This window comes from Oryctolagus cuniculus, chromosome 7, assembly GCF_964237555.1.
Source record: "Oryctolagus cuniculus chromosome 7, mOryCun1.1, whole genome shotgun sequence".
Lineage (NCBI taxonomy): Eukaryota > Metazoa > Chordata > Mammalia > Lagomorpha > Leporidae > Oryctolagus > Oryctolagus cuniculus.
The window spans coordinates 119,777,234-119,803,160 of NC_091438.1; the positions used below are offsets into that span (position 1 = coordinate 119,777,234).

Consider the following 25,927-nt stretch of genomic DNA (forward strand, 5'->3'; position numbering starts at 1 on the left):
ACAGAGAGAAAGGTCTTCCTTCTGTTGGTTCATTCCCCAAGTGGCCACTATGGCCAGAGCTGCACCAATCTGAAGCCAGCAGCCAGGTGCCTCCTCCTGGTCTCCCATGGGGTGCAGGGCCCAAGCACTTGGGCCATCCTCCACTGCACTCCCTGGCCACAACAGAGAGCTGGCCTGGAAGAGGGGCAACCAGGACTAGAACCCAGCGCCCATATGAGATGCTGGCACCGCAGGCGTAGGATCAACCTAGTGCACCATGGTGCCGGCCCCTATCAGGAAGAGTAAATGAAGTAAAGCATTGAAAGTACTCTGTTACCTAGTCATTCCAGAATTCAAACCCCAGCTGTTGGGGCCGGCATGGTGGCACAGCAGGTCTGTAACACCGGCATCCCATCTGAGCACCAGTTCTAGTCCTGGCGGCTCTACTTCCAATCCAGCTCCCTGCTAGTACACCTGGGGAAGCAGTGGAGGATGGCCCTATTACTTCGGCCCCTGCACCCATGTGGGAAACCCAGATGGAGTTCCTGGTTCCTGGCTTCAGCTTGGCTCAGCCCCAGCAGCTGTCGGGAGTGAACCAGCAGATGGATGATCTCCCTCCCACCCCCTAACTCTACCCACCTTCCGTAATTACTGTTCAAGTAAATAATAAATACACATTTGAAAAATCCCAGCTGTACCGACAACTGGCTGGGAAGCCACTGCGAATGCAAACTAATGGCAAATTAGACACCAATGAGACCCCTTCCTTTTTAGCAGAGCGATAAAAGCACTCTTTCACGTTATGGCGGGGTTTTGACGGTGAACTGGTGAGGAACCATCTGTGTGCGGTCCACTCGGTGACATGGGCTCCTCAGTGCAAGGTGTGAGGAGCCACGCCTCCCACCCTCAGCCATAGCTGGGGACCGCAAACACGCGCCCACTGCCAGGCGGCGGGACAGTGGCACTTCCCTAAGCCAGGGGCACGGCCTCCAGGCGGACGGAGCAGCAGCGCATCGCTGGCAGCAGGGGCGGGGCCGGGCCGCGGACAGGACGGCACCTGAAGACGGCGCGGCTGCCTGAGCCTCCTGAGCCTTCTGTGGGCGGGTCCTCCGTGGACACGAGGCCACGAGAGGGAGGCAATGACGAGGACTCCTCTCCGAGCAGCAGCCACATTTATTTCTGCTTAAATATAAAAGCACCTGAGTTATCGTCCCAAACCCTAGCTCCTGATCAAACGCTCTTCAAACTGAACCCTCTCCTCATCGAGTCCCACTTGGAAATCACATGCTCGCTTTAAATCCATGATTTTGGAGCTCAGGCCTGCGGCTCTGGCAGCCCAGGCCCCTCGCGATCACCTTCATTAGGCCCAGGACAGCACCCACTGGGTGCACAGGTCCCGATTTCCAGCATGAGGAAGCAACCGAGGCGCTCCACCCGCCCACCGGCTAGGTTCTGAGGGATTTGCCTTCCAAGGCATCAAACATGTCTTCTAAAGACTTCTCAACGCACTGGAGGAACTCGCGGGCATTGCGGCGGGGGTAGGAGGAGACATTGCAGCCTATCCAGTTGTCATGGACGGCGTACCCAACGCCAAAGCCATCAGGGACCACGGGGGCAAAGCCCCCCAGGCTCACGGCCGGGCTGCTCAGCGTGCTGGTGGACAGGATGTTGTGGTTTATCTGCCCGTACGCAGGGTCCAGGTAGAGCTCAGGCAAGACGATCCCCTTGGCTGCTGCCAGGCACCGCAGAGCAAACAGGTGTCGGTCAAAGCCCTGGCCTGTGAGCGACGAAAAGGAAAAGCAGAGCTCAGCACCCCAGAGCTGCAGAGGGCCCTGGGAAAACCTCCCGCCCACAGGGAGAAAGCCCCGCCCAGGAGAGAAAGCTCCACCCACGGGAGAGGGGAAAGAGGGTCCCTCTGTCTCTGCACGCCTACCTCCTGCTCACTAGCCTTCAGGGCAGCTCATTCTAGATTTTTAGTTCTATTTAAAAATGCTCCATTATACATTTTTTAATAAAGTTATCAACAGCTGAGCTAAACAAGAGCCTGAAATTTTCAAAATTCTGAATCTGTTTAGTCAAATAGTCAAGACAGTATGTGAAGAGAGCTGTGGACCCAAAACCCAACGTAACACACCAGACTGCATCAGTGTCGCAAAGGGGAGAGGGTGTTTGGCCAGGGTCCTGATCTCAGTCTTACCACTAACTTGCTGAGTACCACTGGGCCAGTGGCCTCAGGTTCCACCCCACCAAACGGACAAGGAGAAGACCAGAGGGTCTTGGAGGCCCTGCGGCACCAGGACCAGACTGCAGGGGCCCCGGGACCTGTGCAGGTCTCGAATGCGGCCCTAAAGAGGTGAAGGAGGATGACACTGAGTAATCTGGGGCCAGCTTCCGAGACGACAGGGAGCAACGTGAAATGAGAGGGGCTGCGGGCCGGGAAGTCTTTTTTGTACTTTTTTGTAAAAAGTGAGTCTGATAACCAGAAAACTACAGAGAGGGGAGAACTAGGCATCATGGCTGCACGTGCCTTAAATGAGGGTGAAGTTGGATGCGGTTCCCCATCCCTGCTTAGGAGGTGAGGCCATGCTGATCCCCAGGGGCTGCCTGGCTGTTCAGACCACGACAGTATTAAAAAAATCCCTTTGGGAGCTGGCAGATGGGTTAAACCATGGTTAACAGGGGTTGAATATAACGGAGCCTACCCAAACGCAGAGCCAGAGGCCCGCTCCCACCCCTGCCTCACCCATCGCCGCTTCTCTGGTCAGCTGGCCGTGGTACTTGGAGCAGGCGGCCATCATCTGCTGCAGCTCGCCGGCGCTGTGCTTCGAGGGCTCCCTGACGAAGGCCTCGGAGCACCTCTTGGTGAAGACGGACGCGGGCCGAATGGTCTCGGTGCGGCCGTGCTTGAACGCCGCGGTGCTGCACGACTCGTAGGTGGCCACCGTCCGCCCGTACTGCCGGAGGAAGGCCATCTGGAAGGCCAGCTGGGCCACCGCGTCTGGGCTCAGCTTCTGCTTCTTCAAGAACTCCTTGCCTCCCCTCTGAAACTGCAAGCAGTCAACAGTGAGGGTTCTCACGGTGGCGTCAAACTTCTCTCTGGCAGCGCTGATGCCGGCCTTCAGGGCATCACTCAGCTCGAAGCTGAGTTTCTGCACGGCCACCGCGGAGTCGAGGGTGGCCGGCTGGCTCTGCGGAGTGACGGCAGGAGTCTGCGTGCTGTCTTTAAAGACCTCGTTAAAAAACCTGAGCACCGCCACACCATCTCCCCAGGCGTGCTCAAAGTGGACGGCAGCGGTGCCGTCCTTGGCCAGGATGAGGTTGAAGGACTTATCAAACCAGCGGTTTGTGCCGTCGCCATGCAGCATGCTGTGGGACAGGTGGACAAGGTCCCTGATGGCGAAGTCATCGAGGCAGAGGCAGAACACGGCAGAGTCCACTTTGCTCAGGGCCTCCTCATTGCCGCCAGTCGCCAGCTTCTGCCGGAGCTCTGCCCAGACGTCCCGGTTCTCGCTGGTCAGATACGCCAGGGGGAAGTCGGGGACCGGGCTGCTGTCCGAGAGAATGTACTTCAGATGTGCCTGGATTTCTGAGGGGCTCACCATGTCCCCATTTTCATCCAGGACATCGAAGACATAGAAATTTCCCTTTCTGAGAACCAAGAGGTGTCTAGCCTTTTCATCTGTAAAGAGTTCATCCCGACCGGGTTTGGGTAAACGCGTGGAGTTGAAAAGCCGGAAATACTGGGACATATCCAGGGGATATGCGTTGACCAAGTAGGCCCCGTACCAGGACAGAGAGGAAGGCACAAAGCGTATGAGTTTCTTGAAGGTGTTGGTGTCGCTTCTGGCAGGGTTCAGGTGGAACACTTCCGGCTCCAGTAGGCCAGCCCGGAGCGTCTTCAGAAAGCGGATGGCAGAAACGGTCATGTTGGTCGCCCGGGTGAGCTGGTCGTTATACTCGGGTTTGGGGTCGGGATTGAAGGCCATAAATGGATTAAAGTTCAGAACAACGGAGTCTCGAGCAGTTAAGTACATATCAAACCAGGGGCCTACAAAATAAAAAACACAGAAAGGTAATGTCTTCAAAAATAAAATATAAGAAAAAAACTTTAGGCACAGGCAGAGGAAATGCCTTCAGCCTCCAGAAGGTGGAGCTTCTGCGACAATCCATGATTTGTGAACAGGATCATACAAAAGATGGCTTTTTGCATCTAGCATCTATCACTTAGGAGAATGCTTTTGAGGGTCATCCATGTTGTTGCATGTATCAGTTCTTCATATTGCCAAATAATGCCATGAATATTAATAGACAAGCTTTTGTGTCTATGAGACACAAAAAATTCACAGGAATTAAAAGATTTTGGTGAAAAATATTCCACAGTCCATGCAATGTTTTCACAATGTGCATTTTCCAAGAACTTTTTTTCTTCTTAATTTGAGAGGCAGAGAAACAGAAACAGAAAGGGAGAGCTCCCATCTGCTGACCATCCAAGAACCAGGAACTCAACTCAGGTCTTCCACGTGAGTGGAAGGACCCAAGTCCCCGAGCCACCACCTGCTGCCTCCCAGGGTCTGCACTGGCAGGAGGCTGGAACTGGGATCCGGAGCCAGCGCCAGGATAGAAGCTAGGTGCTCCAGTGTGGGACAGGAGTGTCTGAAGTGGCATCTCAACACCTAGGCCAAACACCTGGCCCCACATGAACTTTTTGAAGACCTTTCGTATGTGGACATTCTGGGCACGCTCTGCCTGTAAAAACTCCAGCTGTGATATTTTATCAGAAAAATGTGTCAGGGCCGGCATTGTGGCATATCAGGTAAAGCAGCCGCCTACAGTGCCAGCATCCCATATGGGTGCTGGTTCGAGTCCTGGCTGCTCCACTTCTTCTTCTTCTTCTTCTTCTTTTTTGTTAAGATTTATTTACTTATTTGAAAAGCAGAGTTACAGAGAGAGGCAGAGGCAGAGAGAGAGAGAGAGTGAGGTCTTTCATCCACTAGTTCACTCCCCAGATGGCCACAACAGCTGGACCTGCACAATCCGAAGCTAGGAGCCAGCGACTTTTTCTGGGTCTCGGACGCAGGTGCAGGGGCCTAAGGACTTGGGCCATCTTTCACTGCTTTCCCAGGCCACAGCAGAGTTGGATTGGAAGTGGAGCAGCCGGGACTTGAACTAGCACCCATATGGTATGCCAGCACTGCCAACATTGGCTTTACCCGCTACGCCACACAAAACTATAGAACACTTCATGAATCTGCATGTCATCCTTGCACAGGGCCACGCTAATCTCTGTATCATTCCGATTTTAGTATATGTGCTGAAGCAAGCAGTGCTCCACTTCTGAACCAGCTCTCTGCTACGGCCTGAGAAAGCAGTAGAAGATGGCCCAAGTGCGTGGGACCCTGCACCTTCATGGGAGACCTGGAGGAAGCTCCTGGTTCCTGGCTTCAGATGGACCCAGCTCTCTTACGGCCATTTAGGGAGTGAACCAGCAGATGGAAGATTATCTCTTTCTCTCTGCCTCTGCCTCTCTATACCTCTGCCTTTCAAATAAATAAATAAATCTTAAAAAAAAAAAAAAAGAAAAGAAAAGATAAAATGTGTCTTTAAGAGAAGTTCCTGGGGGGATTAGCAAGAACAAACTCTACATCTTCCACTGGACCATATTCCATTGAATGAAATTATTTCCACATGGAAAAGCCTGGGAAATGATCAGAAGATGTAAATCTATCTGTTGCACATTTGTTGATCCATTCATTCTATTCCATTCCTGAAGAATCAGTGCTATGCCAGGGCCTGGTCCAGGGGATTGAGAGGAATAGGGTAAGGTCTGTGATTTGGAAAGAACTCTGGTGAAGTGCAGTGTACTAAGTGCAAACAAGTCCTGGTGGGTAAGATACAGTTGATGAAAGAAGACCTGAATGCAAGAACCCAGTGCAGGTGCCATGGTATAGTAGGGTAAGCCTCCACCTCTGATGCTGGTATCCCCTGTGGGTGCTGGTTCGAGTCCTGGCTGCTCCACTTCCAATCCAGCTCTCTGCTTTGGCCTGGGAAGGCAGCAGAGGATGACCCAAGTGCTTGGACCCCTGCACCCGCGTGGGAGACCTGGAAGAAGCTCCTGGCTCCTGGCTTCGGATTGGCCCACATCCAGACATTGCAGCCATTTGCGGAGTGACCCAGTGGATGGAAGACCTCTATCTATCTATCTATCTATCTATCTATCTATCTCTTCTCTCTGTAGGTAACTCTGACTCTCAACTAAACCTTTAAAAAATGCAAGAACCCTCCTATAGTAAAATGACTGTAAAGAGACATAAATCAATAAGGCTAAGAGAGTGGAAGAAGAGAGCAAATATTGGAAGCTGGAAAACAAGCGGACAACTGGTAACGCCCACAACAAATTCAAGAAAGCCAGTCCTAACCTCGCAGGAGACAGCGCAGGGAAAATCGGATTTACCCAGCAGACCTGCAGGGGGCTGGGGAATGGGCGGGCTGGATACACCTGGCTGAAAGACTGTTTAATTAGCTCACCACCGCTGCCCTAAGATTCCCTCCCACTCTGTACAAAGTAAAATGGGGGACTGTGAGTCACAGCTGAGATCCTGAACCTTCCTCCCCACCACACTTCTGCAACACTAGCAATCCTCCCCACTCCCTGGGGCTCCTACCCACCCGAATCCAAAGACACTGCTATTAGGGGCACGCCAAGCAAAGAGTGTAGCCCGATCACAAACAGTGTAGTGGGAAGTCTGTAACTGACAAGCCCCACCCTCACCCACAGAGCTTCAACAGCTTTCTGATGTCTGTCTGTCTGCCTGTCTCTCTCAGACAACAGAGAGGATGAGAAGCACCTGAAGAAGGAACAGAGGTAAGACAGATGGGGGACAAACAGCTGATGGGGCAAGAGCCCAAGGGAGCAGCCTCACCACAGGCCAAGAGCTCCCCAGATCCAGACTGGAACAAGCCAGGAGTTCTAGAAAAGACTTCATCACGGCCAAAACTGGCAGAAGATGTTACGTGGTCGCCTGTCCTGGGAGGAGACTCAGACAGCTTAGCAAGAGTCTGGGAGTAAACTGTTAAGCACAGAGAAAGCTAAACTAAAGAAAAGATGGGGAGCGGTGCTGTGGCGCAGCGGGTTAACGCCCTGGCCTGAAGCGCCAACTCCCATATGGGCGCCAGTTCTAGTTCCGGCTGCTCCACTTCCTATCCAGCTCTCTGCTGTGGCCTGGGATAGCAATAGAAGGTGGCCCAAGTCTTAGGGCCCCTGCACCCATGTGGGAGACCCAGAGGAAGCTCCTGGATCCTGTCTTCAATTGGCGTAGCTCCGGCCGTTGCAGGCAGTTGGGGAGTGAACCAGCGGATGGAAGACCTCTCTCTCTCTCTGTCCCACCTCTCTCTGTAACTCTTTCAAATAAATAAAATAAATCTTAAAAAAAAAAAAAAAGAAAAGAAAAGATGGTATAATTACTAACTTCAGAGAAAACAAGAAGTTTGTACAGGAATAGAAAACTAATCCCAATATGCTACATGACAATTAGGAGCTGAAAGAAGGCAAAAAGGGAAGAAATTAGGGGAGGGTAGGAAATTGCTGTTTTTCCCAAAAAGTCTTACAGAATTATCTGATTTTTTTTAAAAGCATTTATTTATCTATCTGAAAGGCAGAGCTAGAGAGAGAGAGGGAGAGACAGAGAGAAAGATCCTCCATCTGTTGGCTCATTCCCCCAAACAGCCACAACATCCAGGGCTGGGCCAGGCCAAAATCGGGAGCCTGGAACTCCATCGGGGTCTCCCACGGGGAATACAGGATGAAAGCCAGATGGGATTGTAGGAGCAGCATGTGGGCAGGAGTGCAGAGGACGTGCTGGCCGGGAGAGCTGGAGGTGCTGGCCGGGAGAGCTGGAGGCGATCTCATTTAGGGCCTACTACTCACAGCACAAGGGGGACATGATGCAGCCTGTACTGTGGCAGAGGCCAGGGGGATGAAGAGGAGGGACAGGTTGGAGAAGTGTGTAAGAGATAAAACTGGCAACATTTGATTTCATCTGGGGTTTAGGGAGAAATGTAACTAAAAAAAGGACTCTCAAGTTTTCCCGGGAAGTGACTGCTACCAGTTTAAAGAGAAAAACAGATAAAGAGGAACATAAAAAGGGACAGATAAAGAGGAACAAGTACTTGGGCCACTGTCCACTGCTCTCCCACGTGCACTAGTAGGGAGCTGGATTGGAAGTGGAGTAGGCAGGGCTCGAACTGGGGCCCATATGGGATGCCGGTGCTGCAAGCAGTGGTCCAACCCGCTATGCCACAGCACTGGCCCCTGGACTCTCTGATTTTTTAAACTACATGCATGTATAAGGACACTTTAAAAATTTTGTGAAAAATGAAATCAGAAGGTGAGTTTGTTCTGGTGAAAAAAAAATTAAAATCCATGCATAGTTTTTTTCATATTTTACATTTCCCATAAACTTTTTAAAATACCTTGTATAATTCTGACAAAAATCTATACTAAATTAAAAGAAGTTTAGAAACAGAGGCTTTTGGAAACCACAACTGAATGGAGAGAGAAAAGAACTGAGAAGTTTACACAGAAAGTCTACCCTGGTTTTTTTTTCCCCTCAAGATTGATTGATTGATTGATTTAAAAGGCAAAGTAAAAGAGAAAGAGGGAGAGACAGAAAGAGTGAGAGATTTTCCACCTGCTGGTCTACTCCCCAAATGCTTACAGCAACAGGGCTAGGCCAAAGTCAGGAGCCAGGAACTCCAGCTAGTCTCCCACATGGGTGGCAGGGACCCAGACACCTGGGCCATCCTCTGCTGCCTTCCCAGAAGCATAAGCAGGACGCTGGATAGGAAGTGCCTGCATTAGGACTCAGACCAGCCTCTCCAATTTGGGATGTGGGTGTCCCAAGAGACAATTTAACCTGCCAACCCCTGGATCTTTTTTAAAAATTAATTAATTTGAGAGACAGAGACAGACATACACAGAGAGCTCCCATACAATTGTTCACTCCAAAATGCCTAAAATGGTTGGGACTCCCTGGGCTGGGCTGGGCTGGCCCAAAGCCAGCAGCCAGGAATTCAATCCAGGGACCCCACACAGGTGGTAGGAACCCAATCACATGAGGCACTACTGTTGCTTCCGGGGGTCTGCACCAGCAAGAAGCTAGAGGCAGCAGCAGGAGCAGGAGCCAGGCAGTGAACTCGGGCACAGGCAACCTAACCAGGGTCTTAACCACTAGGCTAAATGCTCACCTCAAACTCGGCCAGTTGTGTGTGTGTGTTTCTTTTTTCTGTTTTAATTAATTAATTTATTTGACAGGCAGAGAGATGAGAGAGAGAGATGGACCGTAAGCTGGTTACTCCCCCAAATGCCCACAATGGCCAGAGCCAGGCTGGGTTGAAGCCAGGAGCTGGGAACAGAATCCACATCTCCCACATGAGTGGCAAGGATCCAATTACTGGATCCATCACCACTGCCTCAAAGGATCTGCATCAGCAGGAAGTTGGAGTGAAGAGCCAGAGACAGGGATCAAGCCCAGGTACTCTGCTACCTGGGACACAGGTGTCTTAACTGGTATCTTAACCCCTGGGCTAAATGCCTGCCCTCCAGCCCTGATCTTTCTTTAAGTTTATTTATTTTATTTGAACGTCACAGTCACGGAGAGAGAGGGAGAGAGATCTTCCCTCCACTGGTTCACTCTGCAAATACCCACAACTGCTAGGGTTCAGTACGGCCAAAGCCAGGAGCCAGGAGCTTCTTCTAGGTCTCCCACACAGGTGCAGGGGCCCAAGGACTTGTCTCATCTTCCGCTGCTTTCCCAGGCATCATAAGCGAGGAGCTGGATGAGAAGTTAAGCAACTGGGACTTGAACTGGTGCCCATATGGGATGCCGGCATCACAGGTGGTGGCTTAATCCTCTGGGCTACAGTGCCGGCCTCATATCTAATCTTAAAAGAATTTGCCAGGAACAACATTGATAGTGACACAGAAGAATGGAAGACTAACAGGTTTGGTTTTGTGGGAGCATAAAGTGATGAAAGCCGAGGCTAGAGAGGACTGACCCAGAGTGGCACGGGATGGAGGACTTAATCTGTGTGGCACTCAGACGGGACAACTGAGAGGTTCTGTCTCAGCGCCACCTTTCGGAGGAAGTAAGCCACTGCTCTGGACTAAGTACCGCAGTCAGAAGAAGCCTGAGCCATTACTTCAATGCTGGTCTCACCACAACAGGAGAGAAGAGGCCTGACTTTCCAATATGGAGGTCTCTGACCAAAACGACGCCCACAGTCGAGGCTTCCCACCTGAGATGTAGCTCGTGTGTTTATTCCGCTTGTCCTGGGCGACCAGCTGCTTGTGCAGTTCTTTTCCAATTCCGTTTTCAAAACTCTTACAGAATTGTTCTGTTTTCCTGAAATGTTCAAGGAAAGACAGATCCAAACCATGGTACACAGTACAAGATGTTTAGATTCAAAGCCAAAAACTCATACAAAGAGTTCTGGGTCCCCAGTGGCATATCCCAAGACCTGGGAATGAGATCAGAAAGTACCTCTCATCAGGACAGGAACTTACCCAAAATGGATTAATCTACACTATCTCTAGGATGACTGAACAGAAAGAACAATCAACAGCTCATAAAATAATCTGTCCTCTAGGCGGTAGTTAGACATGAAGAAAAGGACATAAACTTTAGAGTCAAAAAGAGCCAAGTTTAAATCCTGGCTCTGTCACTCTCAAATTGCGTAACTTTGGACATAGATTACTCAGTCTAAGTCTCAGTTTCTTGATGTGTAAAACAGAGATACTATAAGATTAAAAAATTCATAAAGCTAAGGATTTAGGACAGTCTAAAACATAACCCTCATTTAATTACTCGTCCATTACCATTCCAAGAGAAACTTCCAGTGACTAACAAAGAACACCTAAAAGCAGAGGACTACAAGATGAACAACACATCTGTTTTCTCTTCACTGTCCAGTGAAGGGCTCTGGGATTCCAACGACAATGCTAGTTACCTGAACAAGAAAATTCTCACCATGGCAAGAGTACCACACTAGGCTACGAGAGCTTAACGCAATCTACTTTTTGACAATATCCAATACTACTTTCTAATTCCTTGCTGCTTTGTTTCCTAGGACTGTCAAAACAAAGCATCACACACGTGGTAGCTTAACAACAGAAGTGCATTCTCTCACAGTTCTGGGGGCAGGAAACACACAAATGAGGGAGTCAACAGGAGCACATGCACTCTGACCACTGCTCCATGTGCTTCTCTTGGCTTCTGGTGTTGCTGGCAATCCCTGGTGCTCCTTGGCTTGCTGACACATCACTCCAGCCTCTGCCTCCGTCCTCACGTGGGAGTCTCTGTGTCTCTGCTCATTTTCTTACAAGGCCATCAGTCATACTGGAGTAAGGACTCACCCGACTCCTCACGTGAACTCATTATGCCTGCAACACCCTATTTCTAAGCAAGGTCATACAGGGAGGTTCTGGGAGGCCTAAGTCTGGGAGGCACCCTATCCAACCCAGGAAACACTCAGCAAGCCAACTTCCGGTCTGCCACACTGTCTTCTCAATGGACCTCCCTAGCAAGAGCACATGCCCTCTGCAAACGACCCAAGTGCCCCTGCCAGCATCCAAAAGGACAAATCTGGCATTCTGGCTTACAAACCACTTCCTGCTGAGTCTGACTGGAGGGACTCTAGGCTGAGGGTTTGGTCAGTCCCTCATGAATGAAAAATTGACTTCCTGAACCTGCAGATGTATAAACTGGGTTCCACGTTCCTGGAGATCCCATCAAACCATAGACGCTCCCCAGAGCTTGGTCCACCGCTACTTGCCGGCCTCTCTTGAACCACCCAACCGTGGTCACTCGGGGTTCGCAGTGTTTACCTGAACTGGCTGTCATCCAGGAGAGGTTTCTGGGCACTCAGGTATCTCCTAATGGTGTCTTCAAGTTTGGGAATAGGCAGCCTGGGGACAAAGCGAGGACAGTGTAAGGCTGACAACACCCAGAAGACGCGAATTAGCTTCACATGCCAAACTAATACATCGGTTATTGGGTAATTAGTTTCATTCCAAAAAGCCAATGATGGGAAGCCACTGGCAAAACAGAATCCGTGGATTTACTGATGTAAGCATAACTGGCAACTCTGTTTTCAAGCACAATGATAACTTTTTAAGTTACATATTTTTAGTAACAATAATAGATTCAAAATGGGCACCGAGAAGCTGTGCCAAGTATTCCTGTTTCCTTGTCACAATTGCTGTACCTGAGCTAAGACTGTATTGGCACTGATTTAATTCTGTCCATTTGAACCACTGCATTTTTCCCTCCAGGATAAAAAGAAAAGGTTCTTTTTTAAAATTTCTTTCTTGTGCATTCTATAACAGAGAATCACCTAATACTTAAATAAAGATCTGTCCAAGGGCCAGCCAAACATGAGAGCTGCATTCACAGAAAGACAGGAATTGAGAACTGTCAGGCCATGCCTGGCCACCAGGAATCCTACTGGGCAGAACCAGATACTTCCAAGTGTTTAATAACAGGAACTAGAGTTGGCCTACTTATCATTCTCTACTAGCAGATTTCCAGTGATGAAGTTACTGGTCCACAGTGAAATGAAATTAGGATGATGAAGTGTATTTTTTCTTTCATTTCAATAGTTTTATTGGAATATAGGTCACCTAGTATTAAAACAACTGTAATTTGTTAGGCAACCTATGCCAACTCAAATTTAACACTGATCTTGTGCAAAATATTAATATGTATCAGTCATTTAGGAAAACTGAAACATTATCCACAAAGTACAGTTTAAAAGTGTACTATAAGATATACTGTGTGGGGACTGGTGTTGTGGCAAAGTGGGTAAAGCTGCCACCTGCGATGCCAGCATCCCATAAGGGCCCCAGTAGAGTCCTGGCTGCTCTGCTTCTGATCCTGCTCCCTGCCAATGCTCCTGGGAAAGCAGCAGAGGACGGCCCAAGTGCTTGGGCCCTGCACCCACATGGGAGACCCAGAAGAAGCTTCTGGCTCCTGACTTTGGATAGGCTCAACTCTGGCCACTGTGGTCATTTGAGGAGTGAACTAGCAGGTAGAAGACCTTTCTCTGTCTCTCCCTCTCTCCGTCTGTAACTCTAGCTCTCAAATAAATAAATCTTTAAATAAATAAAGACACTGCTTGGGATGCCAGCATCCCATATTGGAGAGCCTGGGTTCAAGTCCCATCTCTGCTCCTGTTCTAGCTTACTGCTAATGTGCACCTGGGAGACAGCAGATGATGGCTCAAAAACTTGGGTCCCTGCCACCCACATGGGAGAACTGGGTTGACCTCCTGGTTCCTGGCTTAGGCCCGGCCCAGCCCTGGCAGGTGTGAGCATTTAGATGGGAAGCATTTGTCTCTGATTCACTGTGTTTCAAACAACAAACCAGTCCCTTACACACTTCTGCAGTGTTCACTCTAGCTTGATTTTTACTTTACAGGGGTAAAACAAGTTTTCACAGTGATGATTTAGTTCCTTCTCTCTCTCTCTCTCTCTCTCTCTCTCTCTCTCTCTCTATATATATATATATATATATATATCCTGCCCTCCTCCAGAGAATGTTGATGGCATTTTCCCCCATAATTTTACTAATCTATAAAATCCCAAAGCCTAAGAATTACCAACAAAGTAGAAATAGGTGTGAATCCAGTCTGTCACTTCATCTCCAGTCACATGATTATAGGTGACAAGTTACGCAATGTCTCAGACTCCATTTGCAGTCTAGGCACTGGAGAACAGTCCCACAGAGAAATGTGAAATGCACCTCTCCTGTTGAATGGGTTAGCTAATTACACCTTCTTTTACCCCGTATCTTAGTCTGTTTTGTGCTGCTATAACAGAATCCCAGAGACTAAGCAATTTACATGGAAATTATTTTTTTATTTCACCATTCCTGTTGTATGGCTGGGCCCACATCCATTCTCCCTTCTTCCAGTAAAAGCATCCTGTTTTCCTGGAAGAACCAACTCTTCTTGCTCAATCCCTTTGATCCAGGCGAAACTGACTCCAGCCCAACTCTCGGTCAGGTTTACAACTTATTGGTCCAGACCTAGAAAGACTTGATTACAGGACTTTTTTTTTCGAAACTTGTAGCAAGGGGGAATCTCTACCACAAAAGTCACCAGGAGATGAGATGTAAACTATATCTTACATGCTGGCTGCCACTCTGTCACCATGAGGACGGCCTGCTTGAGAATGGAGTTACACAGGAAGACCAAAGAGAATCCTGCTGATACCTTTTGAGCCCCCAGATCCAACCCGAATGCTCAGTTCTGTCTGTTTACATGGTCTTATTTGCTCAAGCCACATTGAACTGGAGTCTCTATAACTTGCTACTATAAAAGCCTTGATTCTAACAATTTCCTTTTCAATAAATGCTCACATACTATTCTTCGAGTTGACATTTATTCTCTCGGAAAAAGCAAGATGTGAGATCACCTCTTGCCTCTGTGCACACCTGCTTCCTCCACTGTTCCTTGAAGAACATCAGAGCTTTCATGTGTACACCAGGGGTCCTTGAGCTCTCAGCCATGTAATTCACCAGGCCTTGAAAAAGGCAGAGCCTGGGTCTTGGCAGTTCCATCCTCCCCACCCCAACCCCCGGCACTTGCCACAACAAAGATGGAAGGGCCTGCATTGTGGGGCAGCGGGTTAAGATACCGCCTGTGACATCAGTATCCCATATGGGCGCCAATTCTAGTCCACTTCCCATACAGCTCCCTCCATCAGGGAAAGAAGTGTAAGATGGTTGAAGTACTTGAGCCCCTGCACCCACGTGGGAAACCCAGACAACTCCTGGCTTCAGCCTGGCCCAGCCCCAGCTGTTGTGGTCATTTGGGGAGTGAACCAGCAGATGGAAGATCTCTCACTCTTTCTGTAACTCTACCTTTGAAATAAAATAAAATAAATATTTAAAAAGAAAAAAAGATGGAAGAAAAGTAAGTGCTGTGTAAATGACTCTCAGACTCCAACCAGCCCAGGCAGGCACTTTATCCTTCCTGCAAGGACAGGGCTAGAAAGCCTTCTCTAAACACATACAATCCATTGGTAGTTCAGAGGGCTTTCACAGGACTGCTTGGGAATACAGTAACTCTGGTGTTAAGACAATCTGTCCAAAAGACAGACCCTTTGGGCCCAGAACATTATGGTTGCTACCTCCATTATTCTCCACATCTGGAACTCTGCTCGCATGCCTCCCACATGAATTCCAGAGAATTCCAGTCACCTCCTACAATGAACAGGGATTAAAAGAACAACAACAGGGCTGGGCATTTAGCTTTGGCTCCTGACTTCAGCTTCCTACTGATGCAGACCCTGAGAGGCAGGTGACAGGAGGATAACTGGGCTTCTGCCATCCACATGGGACACCTGGATTGAGTTCGCAGCTCCTGGCTTTGGCCTGACCCAGGCCACTGTGGCATTTGCAGAGTGAGGCAAAGGATGGAGCTCTGTCTCTCAAACAAAACAAAAAACAAAAAACCCAGATAACAGACATTTACTGGGGATCAATTACAGACCCAGCATGGAATCTGATAATTGCCTTTTTAATGATACCATAGGCCCCTCCTCCCCATACATACCCCCAGGCCAATTGCAGTATCTTAAGGCCTAAATGGTGATTCTTTAGGCTGGGCCTACCATAAACTTCTCAAACTCTCTGAACTTGTTATGTTTCAAGCCTCTGCTCCCAGGCACCTGCTGCACTCCCCTCCCTCACTCCTCTCAGATTCCGCCGCTAGTGTCAGCTCCACTGTGAAGCCTTCTTCTCTCTCCCAGGCACTAAGTCACTCGAACCTCCACACTGACACAATGGGTCACTTCTGGTACGTTCCAGACATGTAAAAAAGGTCTGTTTAAAGCAATGTCAGTACTTGTGAGTATCTATTGAATACTGACTATGTGCCAGATCCCGCACTAACTACTTTATATCAGAGTACTATTCTAATTCTAATTCTAATTACAATGGAATTATCATTCCCTTTTTAAGGTTAGATGACTTGCTCGTGGCTGTGATGACAGTAAGAGGTGGAGCAGGGATTAAAAAGTAGGTCTGACAATAGGTCTGATCTGATTTCATCATCATTTAAAAAAAATCATCTATTATTTTTTACTTTATGTTTCTGTGTGGGAGCAAACTGTTGAAATACTTACTTAAGGTATACTAAGCTGATCTTCTGTATATTAAGATAATCGAAAATGAATCTTGATGTGAATGGAAGGGGAGAGGGAGTGGGAAAGGGGAGGGTTGTGGGTGGGAGGGACGGTATGGGGGGGAAGCCATTGTAACACATGAGTCGTACTTTGGAAATTTATATTCATTAAATAAAAGATTAAAAAAAAAAAAAAAAAAAAAAAAAAAAGTAGGTCTGAGGGCTGGGTGTTGTGGCACAGGGGGTAAGGCTGGGGAGGCCTGCATACGGTACTGGAGTGCCTGCTTCTGATCCAGCTTCCTGCAAATGTGCCTGCGAGGCAGCAGGATGATGGCCCAAGTACTTGGGCTCCTGCCATCACATGTGAGACCTGGATAAAACTCCTGACTCCAGGTTTCAGCATGGCCTAGCTGCAGTTATTGCAGGCATCTGGGGTGTGAACCAGCAGATCTGACTCTCTCTGCCTTTCAAAAAAAAAAAAAAAAAAAAAGCAGGCCTGATCCCTGTCACATGATCTTAATGACCGCAGATGCTGCTTCCCACTCACCACATCACATCATAGAGGCCTCTTTCCTTGCCAAACTCCGCCCCCTGCTGTAAGCAAGCACCTCGCCATGACTGGCTGGTCTCCAAATCCACAGCAACACGTGCTTCGCCATTAATAATGTGAATTAATGTGATCAAGCCAGGCAGTCTTATACTCTCAGCTTATGCAAACACAACCCTTAAAAATAACATCCGGGAGTGCAGTGGAGGATGGCCCAAGTGCTTGGGCCCTGCACCCCATGGGAGACCAGGAGAAGCACCTGGCTCCTGCCATTGGATCAGCGTGGTGCGCCGGCCGCAGCGCACCAGCCACGGCGGCCATTGGAGGGTGAACCAACGGCAAAAAGGAAGACCTTTCTCTCTGTCTCTCTCACTGTCCACTCTGCCTGTCAAAAAAAAAATTTTTTTTTTAAATAACATCCACCTTTTAAGATTTTATTTATTTGAGAGGTAGAATCAGACAGTGAGAGGGAGAGAAAGGTCTTCCTTCCGTTGGTTCACTCTCCAGATGACCAAAATAGCTGGAACCCGCCGATCCAAAGCCAGAAGCCAGGTGCTTCTTCCTGTCTCCCATGCAGGTGCAGTGCCCAAACACTTGGGCCATCTTCTGCTGCTTTCCCAGGCCATAGCAGAGAGTTGGATTGGAAGAGGGGCAGCCAGGACTAGAACAAGTGCCCTATGGGATGCCAGCACCAAAGGTGGAGGATTAACCTACTATGCCATGGCGCTGACCCCAACATCCACCTTCATCATACACCTAAGTGCCAAAATGGCTAATTTTATTATGCCTATTTTATCACACTAACAAAAAAAATCAAGAACAAAATGACACTTAAAAAATAAGCAAATAGGGGCTGGCGCTGTGGCATAGCAGGTTAAGTCATCTGTCTGCAGTGCTGGCATCCCATACGGACACTGGTTCAAGTCCCAGATGCTCCACTTCTGATCCAGCTCCTTGCTAATGCTCCTGGATAAGCAGCAGAAGATGGCCCAGGTGCTTGGGCCCCTGCACCCACTTGAGATACCCAGAAGAAGCTCCTGGCTCTTAGCTTTAGCCTGGCTCAGCCCTGGCCAGTGGGGCCATTAGGGGAGTGAACCAACAGATGGAAGATATCTCTGTCTCTCTCCCTCCCTCTCTGTATTTCTGCCTTTCAAATAAATAAATCAATCATTAAAAAAAAAAATAAGCAAATGATAGTATAAAGGTTCCTAAAGGAACAAGTCCAAGGTTACTTGGTTAAAAGGCAGCAGTGATAAGAGGACCAGGCAAAGGGCAGGGCCTTATCTCAGACTAAGCTTACCATAGCACTAAAAGCTGTGTTGTCGCTCCTACGGCACAGGTAAACACCTGGCCTCCAGGTAAACTGAACTGCCCCAAGTTACAGAAGAAGAATCTGAAACTAAGCTCTGCCCGGTTTCAAAGGCAGGACCTTTCCCCAAGCGAGACATCACCAGGAGTGTTTACTAGCCCAGCTCTCAGTGGCAGAAGCAATTTCACCTCTCATCTAACTCCCACTAGAGATGTGGTAATGGCTGCCTGGGGCCGTGGTTGCCTAAGACTGAGTCCTGAGTGAAATGGTTTGGACCTCCAGATTCCTACAGATTTTTATGCTGTGGAAGAAGCAGGAGTCCATAATGCTGAATATTCTTTCGGTTTTCCAATTCTGAAGTGCAAACAACTCCTCTGATCTTTATGCTGGGTGGGGCCCAGGGCTGCCCGACAGTGAGTGACCATCTGACTCCGGCTTGGCACGAGAAGACAGGCTCTGTCAGTCCTCACCTTTCCCCTACATACTGGCTCTGCTCGTCACAGGCTGCAGCCAGCAGGCAGGTCCCTGCCTTATCCCACAAGCACAAGGACTCTTTTGCACGCTCTCCTTCCTGCCACATTGAGACAATCTCATTCTGTCTCCATTTTTGTACACTGCATTTCCTGGGAGGGTGGCGGTGGGCAGGCATGATGCTGGTGTAAGTGGTTGTTGAATGTGAACAACAACAACAACAAATCCCAGTAGTTAGGGGCCACGCTGTGATAGAGTTTGCTCTTTTCAAGGAGAGGGAGCAGTCCAAGGCCTGGAGGATCCTTGATGGCATTCTGGTGGGAAAGAGAGAAGGGCCTTAGCGATGCAGGTGCACCTTGACGCCAGAACTGAGTGGTAAGTGAACAGAGGAGTTGGGTTAGGCTTGGTTTCAGGGTGAAGGGAGGCTTCTAACATTGGAGGAGACCTGGCAGCTCAGATGAGGCTGGAGGTTCAAAGACTGGGAGAACTGGAGCCAGATTTAGGGAAGTACTGAGTGAGGACAGGGGAGAGAAAGGTTCACTGGGGCTGTTTTCAGAGGGGAAGAAAGGCGTTTTGGGGTGAAGTGTTTCCGAAGGTGGGGTGTGCCTATAGTGGTATGGAGGTCGGCATCTGGGTGAGCGAGCCCTGGGTCGAATCTGAAAGATGGAGTTGGGGAGATGATCTGGGGGAGGGGGAGCAGGGTACGAGGTGTTTGGCTTCTGTGAGAGTGGGAGAGAGTGGGCTTAAGTTGGGGGGATTGCAGAGGAAGTAGGCCATTCTAAAGCAAGGAATCTGGAGGGAGAGGTAGGGAGTAGGGTTAGGCGAGGGTGACGTTCCCAGGTGAGCACTGGACCTAGCTGGTTAAGGCCAGGGGAGGGGAGGGGAGGCTGAGGTGCTACAGGAATATAGGACTCCAGGAAGGGGCTGAGGGGAGATGGGGTACCTGACGTTGTGGGTGGGCATCTACTCAGGTGCCAGGAACTGGCCGGCTCCCACTTTGGGCAGGAACTAAGCACTCCCGGGGTCACCTGCTTGCAGGGGTTAGGGTAGTGGTGAAGTGGAAGGGGCTCAGGGTCTGCCGCTGGGAATTAGGTTAATGGAGAGGAAACGTGAGAGGGTTCAAGACGGAGAAACTGCGAGACCGACAGGGAAGGGGCAGCTCTGGAGGCGGACTTGAGGGTCCCGATTCCTGCGCCAGGACATTCTGCAAGTCACAGGCCTTCCAGCGTGGGGGAGGACGCAGTCTGAGGTAGGGATTTGGAGCAGAAGCGGGTTAGCTAGAAATCCTGAGTGACTGGAGTCCGCTGAGGGGGCCGGGCTCACCTGGGCAGGCTGTCCTGGTAGTGCATGGTGGGCACGATGCTGCGCTGCAGGTAAGAGCCCGGCCCGGGGCCGGCGCTGAGGGGCCGGCAGGGGGCTCCCGGGCCAGCCGCAGGGCCCCGGGGCCAGGCGCGCAGCAGCAGCAGGCGGGGCACCATCGTCCCGGGAAGCTGTGGCAGCGAGAAGGCGGCAAAGGAGGGATTCGGGTGTACAAAGACAGGACGACCGCCCGCCTCGCCAGCGGACACCCTGTCCGCCACTCGGCGCCCCGCGCGTCTCCGCTCCAGAGGCCACTTCCGTCCCCCGGGGCCCGCCCACGGAAGGCCCCACCCCCGGGAGCCGGCCCCCAGCCTGGCCCCGCCCACGGAAGGCCCCACCCCCTGCCCCTCTCCGCAGGCACGCCCACCACCAGGCCCCGCCCCTGCCGGCGGGAAGAGGTCGCGCGTCCGGAGTCTCTCCGTCCCCGTCAAGGTCGCTGGGCTCTGGGTTTCTGGGGCAATCTGATAAACCTGCGAGACCATGGCATTTGCCTCAGGTTTCAGGGCTCTGAAAACTGCCAGCATTTGGAGCTGATTGCGCCTTCTCAGAAGGAACTTTAATTTTTATTGAATTATTTCCGAGACTGAGGGACAGAGACCTCCATCCTCTGAGACCATGACACTTTCTAGAGATCGGGATCGTTTGTGAGGCTTGCTCTGCTATGCCTAAGGTAACAGTGAACGGAGACGTTCGCTGCTCGCAGCGTCTCGGACTGCGATGATCCGCCCTGCCCTCTCAGCCAAGCGGACAGCAGCGAAGATGTGCGGGAGCTGGGAACCACGGTGTCGCTCCGTTTGGAGCGGGATCCCCTCTGCTCTAACGCCCTCGTAGCTGAACGCTTGCTGGGACGGGAAGCTCGTTACTCAGAGGAAACCCTTCTCCCCCTGGCCCTGGGGTCCCTCCCAGGCCGCCTGCTCCGCAGGAAGCTGCCTGCCACCGCGCGTGGCCCACGACTCCTTCCAGCTCCCATGCTGCCATTCCACGACCCGAACCTAGATTCATCATGTCGAGGGAGGGCGACAAGAACTACCGCGGCTCAGCTGCAGCTGAAGGGTTAGGTGGGCGGTGATCCCATCTCATAGAACAGGAAATGGAGGTGTCAAAGACGTACCCCATGCCTCCCAGAATCCCATTCTCGGGCCACCGCCTCCGCTTAGCCCCAGCGCGGTAGCAAGACCCTGGGGGTTTAACGCACCCAAATACTTTGTGTTCCACGCTGGAGCAGTTCACCAAAAACAGCACTGGGGTGAGGGTCAGGAAATCTGGATATTTTTTTTTTTTTTTGAAAGACAAACAGAGCTCCTTTCCAATGGTTTACTCTCCAAATGCTCCCCAAAGCTCTGACGGGGCCACACCAAAATCAGGAGCTAAGAACCCAATCCAAGGCTGGCGCCGCGGCTCAATGGGCTAATCCTCCACCTAGTGGCGCTGGCACACGGGGTTCTAGTCCCAGTCGGGGTGCCGGATTCTTTCCCAGTTACCCTTCTTCCAGTCCAGCTCTCTGCTGTGGCCCGGGAAGGCAGTGGAGGATGGCCCAAGTGTTTAGGCCCTGCACCTCATGGGAGACCAGGAGAAGCACCTGGCTCCTGCCATCGGATCAGCGTGGTGTGCCTGCCGCAGCGCGCCGACCGTGGCGGCCATTGGAGGGTGAACCAACGGCAAAAGGAAGACCTTTCTCTCTGTCTCTCTCTCTCTCACTGTCCACTCTGCCTGAAAAAAAAAAAAACAACACCAATCCAGGCCTGCTGCCTAGGTGGCAGGAACACAATTACTTGAGCCGTCACTGCTACTTCCTAAGGATCACAGTAGTGGGAATGCTGGGGTCAGGAACCAGAGCTGGGAACAGAACCCAGGTACTCTGAGAGAGGACACAATCATCTTAACCAAGTCTTTTTATTTTCTTTGAGATTTTATTTATTTGTTTGAAAGGCAAAGTTAGAGAGAGAGAGAGGTCTCCATTTGCTGATTCACTCCCCAAGTGGCTGCAACAGGATGAAACTATGAGCCCAGAATTCCATCCAGGTCTCCCACATGGGCGCAGGTGCAGTATCTGGGCTGCTTTCTCATGCATATTAGCAGGGAGCTGGATCAGAAGTGGAGCAGCTGGTATGTGAACTGGCACCAATATGGGATGCCGGCACTACAGGCGGTAGCTTAACCCATTGTGCCATGACACTGTCTCCTTAACTGGCCCAAGGAGACCTAGATCTCATCTGGGTGTGTCCTTATCTAGTTAGATGGCCTCTGGGTAAACAGGAACACATTATCAGCTCTCATATGCATTTAGTGGTGATGACCCATGCCAGGAACCAAGTGTGAAACTCAACAATGTTGAATGTCAATTCCTTCTCAGTGACAGGAGGAAAAACCCTATCTTAACCCAAGTCCACAATGTTGATGCCATTTTCCTTTAGTGTATAGGGCCAGGGGAGACTTTAAAATTCTTCCTGAGGGGCAGGCATTTGGCCTAGCAGTTAAGATTCCTGCATATCATTTTGGAGTTCCTGGATTCAAGCCCTGACTCCACCCCCAATTCCAGCTTCATGCTCATGTGCACCCTGGGAGGCAGCAGGTGATGGCTCAGGTAGCTGGGTCCCTGACAAGCATGTTGGACACCCGGACTGACTCTTAGCTTCCACCCCATTGTGGGCATTTGGGAAGTGAACCAGTGCGTGGAGATCTCTGTCCCTCTGACTCAGAAATCAATAAATAAAAATTAAAGTCCTTTGAGAAAACTCAATCAGCTCCAAATGCTGGCCGTTTTCAGAGCCCTGAGACCTGAGGCAAATGTCAGGGGTGCAGGGCCTGAGAGATGAGGCCCAGGGACAAGGGTGGGCCCAGTAGAAGAGCAGTGGCTCAACTCTAGAGCGAGGGCCGAGGGCGAGTGCCCACCCAATCTAATACCTAGCAGAGGGGCTTGAAAGCCTTCTGTGAATGCATGGTCAGTAGGAGCAATTTTTAAAAAACAAATTTTTATTTAATTGAAAGAGTTGCAGAGAGAGAAGGAGAGAGAGAGGCCTTCCACCCGCTGATTCATTCCCCAAATGGCTGCAATGGCCAGGGCTGGGCCAAGCAGAAGCCAGGAGCCAGGATCTTCTTCCAGGTCTCCCACATGGGTGCAGGCTGCTTTCCCAGGTGCACCAGCAGGGAGCTGGAATGGAAGTGGAGCAGCTGGGACTCATATGTCCATATGGGGTGCTGGCACTTCAGGCAGAGGCTTAACCTTTTACGCCACAGTGCCAGGCCCAGTGGGAGCGACTCTAAGGTGTCCAGGTTCCCTACTGGCCTCTCCAGCTCCCCTCTTGTCATCTGATGTACCACTACTCTCTACTCTAGTAGCCCTGCGTTACTACCCATCGTTCCCATCCCTGTTTTTACTCCATGCCTCCTCTCTCTCTCTGTCTTTCTCTTTCACTTTCGCTCTGTCTCTCTCTCTCCTACCTGAAATCTGTTCTTTTTTTTTTTTTAAGATTTTATTTATTTATTTATTTGAGAAGTAGAGTTACAGAGAATGAGAGGGCAAGACAGAGAGAGAGGTCTTCCATCTGCTGGCTCACTCCCCAAATGGCCACAACAGCCAAGCAGAGCCAATCTGAAGCCAGGAGCCAGGAGCTTCTTCTGGGTCTCCCACGTGGGTGCAGGGGCCCAAGCACTTGGGTCATCTTCTACTGCTTTCCCTGGGCCATAGCAGAGAGCTAGACTGGAAGAGGAGCTGCCAGGACTCGAGCTGGTGCCCATATGGGATGCTGGTGCCACAGGCAGAGGATTAACCTACTGCACCACGACACCAGCCCCTGAAATACATTCTTTTCTTGCATCTCTGCCTAACAAACTCATTCATTCTTCAAACCTGCAAGACACAATCCCAAACATCATAATCCTGAAAGATCAAAAGCTCTAAACTCTGAAATCCCCCAAATCACAGACCTGAAAGAGTAAAATCCTGGATGTTGAAATCTTGAAAACCCAAATCCTGACCACCACAATTCCCCTGGGGGCTGGGGAGGCTCCATCAGAGAGCAGGCAGCCAGAGTCTGGGAAATAATTGGCCATGTGATACGGCAACCATGAACATTTCCATTTAAAATGCGTCATTTGTCTGCATTGGCTCTCCTTCCAGCTGATGAATTTCCAGAAGGTTTTAACGACTTGAGGCCACCTTTGCCTAAAGGAGTCAGCAAAGTTGCTGACTGATTTGAAAATCATTATACTTATGGGAGGATTCAAAGGCATACAACGATGTCGCTGTTTGATCACCAGCGTCGTCGCCCCCAAATCCGTGCTCTGGACGTGAGTGTGTAGAGAATGGATTTCTGAGTACCCAAAGCAGCCTGGGAACATGGCACAGAAAACATGACATTTTAATAGGGAGTACTCATGTCCAGATATATCAAATCATGGAAGAATTTCAACAAGAGCAGTGTCAGTCACAAACGAGGAGCATCATGCCCTAAGAGAGAGAGCAGAGCAGCTGTTCATCGAGATGCAAGATCTCAAAACAGTTAGTGATGGCTCTGACCCTCGAATACACGTTTGTAGGGACCACATTTTCTATTTGGCTTTTTCAAATTTTCTTTTTTCATCCTGTAGTTCCTCCTTCCCCCACTATTTTAAACTGCTGACATTATTTTCTACAATTCACTATGCTATATAGTTTGTCTTTGCACCGTTTCTAGTACTAGAGGTATAAATTGTGTGAAGACTTAAAGGGTTCTAATGGAGGCTGGCTCTGTGGTGTAGTGGCATCCCATATGGGTGCTGGTTTGAATCCTGGCTGCTCCATTTCTGATCCACCCCCTGCTAATGCGCCTGGGAAAGCAGTGTAAGATAGCCCAAGTTCTTGGATCCCTGCACCCTTGTGGGAGACCTGGAAGAAGCTCATGGCTCCTGGCTTCGGCGGCCATTTGGGGAGTGAACCAACAGATGGACGACTTTTATTTCTGTCTCTCTTTTTCTTTCTGTAACTCTGCCTTTCAAATAAATAAGTAAATCTTTTTTTTTAAGAGTTCTAATGGGCTGGCACCGTGGCTCAATAGGCTAATCCTCCACCCTGCGGCACTGGCACACTGGGTTCTAGTCCTGGTCGGGGTGCTGGATTCTTTCCCGGTTGCCCCTCTTCCAGGCCAGCTCTCTGCTGTGGCCTGGGAAGGCAGTGAAGGATGGCCCAAGTGCTTGGGCCCTGCACCCCATGGGAGACCAGGAGAAGCACCTGCCTTCGGATCAGCGTGGTGCGCTGGCCGCAGCACGCCAGCCGTGGCGGCCATTGAAGGGTGAACCAACGGCAAAAGGAAGACCTTTCTCTCTGTCTCTCTCTCTCACTATCCACTCTGCCTGTAAAAAAAAAAAAAAAAAAAAAAAAAAAAAAAAAAAAAAAAAGAGAGAGAGAGAGTTCTAATGAATTATATGTGCATATCTGGCTCCACACAAGTGCAGGATCACAAGGTTAACATTGTGTGTAGGGCATAAAAGTGTTGAAGAGATCCTTTTTGACATCTGCATTTATGAAAGATAAAATTTCTCAAATTCTCGCTCACTGGATGACTGCATGTGCATGGTAACCACTGTGGTTTCTGACTGATCTCCTCTAAAGACCGAAGCTGCCCACTGTGATTTTTTGGATGACCACAGTTAGAAAGCTGGCCACCCAGAGTGATAAGCATTCATACAAGTACCTTTCGCTTTTTGACCTCTGTTTTTATGAATTCGGTTTGTCTGTTTAACTGTTAAACACCCAAAGTGTTCTGCAGTGTTTTAATTTGTTTCTCAAATAAGTCCTTTAAAAATGTAAACAAATGTTGTTTAAAGAATTTGAAATTATTTTTGGCAGAATTGTATTTCTGGAATTTTCATCTTCTGGATTTTAGACTTTATGGATTTTGATCTTTCAGAAATTCAGAAGTTGGGCCTATGGTGTTTGAGATTGTGTCTTGCAAGATTATAGTATAAACCCCATTTCTTTATATATTTTTAAGATTTACTTATTTATTTGAAAGCCAGAGTTATACAGAGAGAAGGAGAGGCAGAGAGAGAGAGAGAGAGAGAGAGAGAGTCTGTCTTCCATCGCTGGTTCACTCCCCAAT

The 25,927-nt window shown here is 49.8% G+C and overlaps 1 protein-coding gene and 1 pseudogene across 2 annotated transcripts; both read right to left on the minus strand.

Annotated features, from left to right (window-relative positions):
- Positions 1-1,134: 1,134 nt before the first annotated feature.
- Positions 1,135-20,116, minus strand: CPT2 (carnitine palmitoyltransferase 2). 2 transcript variants are annotated; one of them, XM_051856479.2, is made up of 5 exons: positions 19,812-20,116; positions 11,861-11,941; positions 10,273-10,379; positions 2,723-4,027; positions 1,135-1,756 (listed from the first exon to the last, which is right to left on the minus strand). In XM_051856479.2, exons 1-5 carry the CDS (start codon positions 19,964-19,966, stop codon positions 1,425-1,427), a joined length of 1,980 nt encoding a protein of 659 aa, XP_051712439.1. In that variant the 5' UTR covers positions 19,967-20,116; the 3' UTR covers positions 1,135-1,424. The 2 variants fall into 2 exon arrangements, with proteins under 2 accessions (XP_051712439.1, XP_069934585.1); XM_070078484.1 differs by having other exon boundaries at positions 2,712-4,027; positions 19,812-20,115.
- On the minus strand, positions 5,204-5,303 carry LOC127493801 (U6 spliceosomal RNA; annotated as a pseudogene).
- Positions 20,117-25,927: the final 5,811 nt, after the last annotated feature.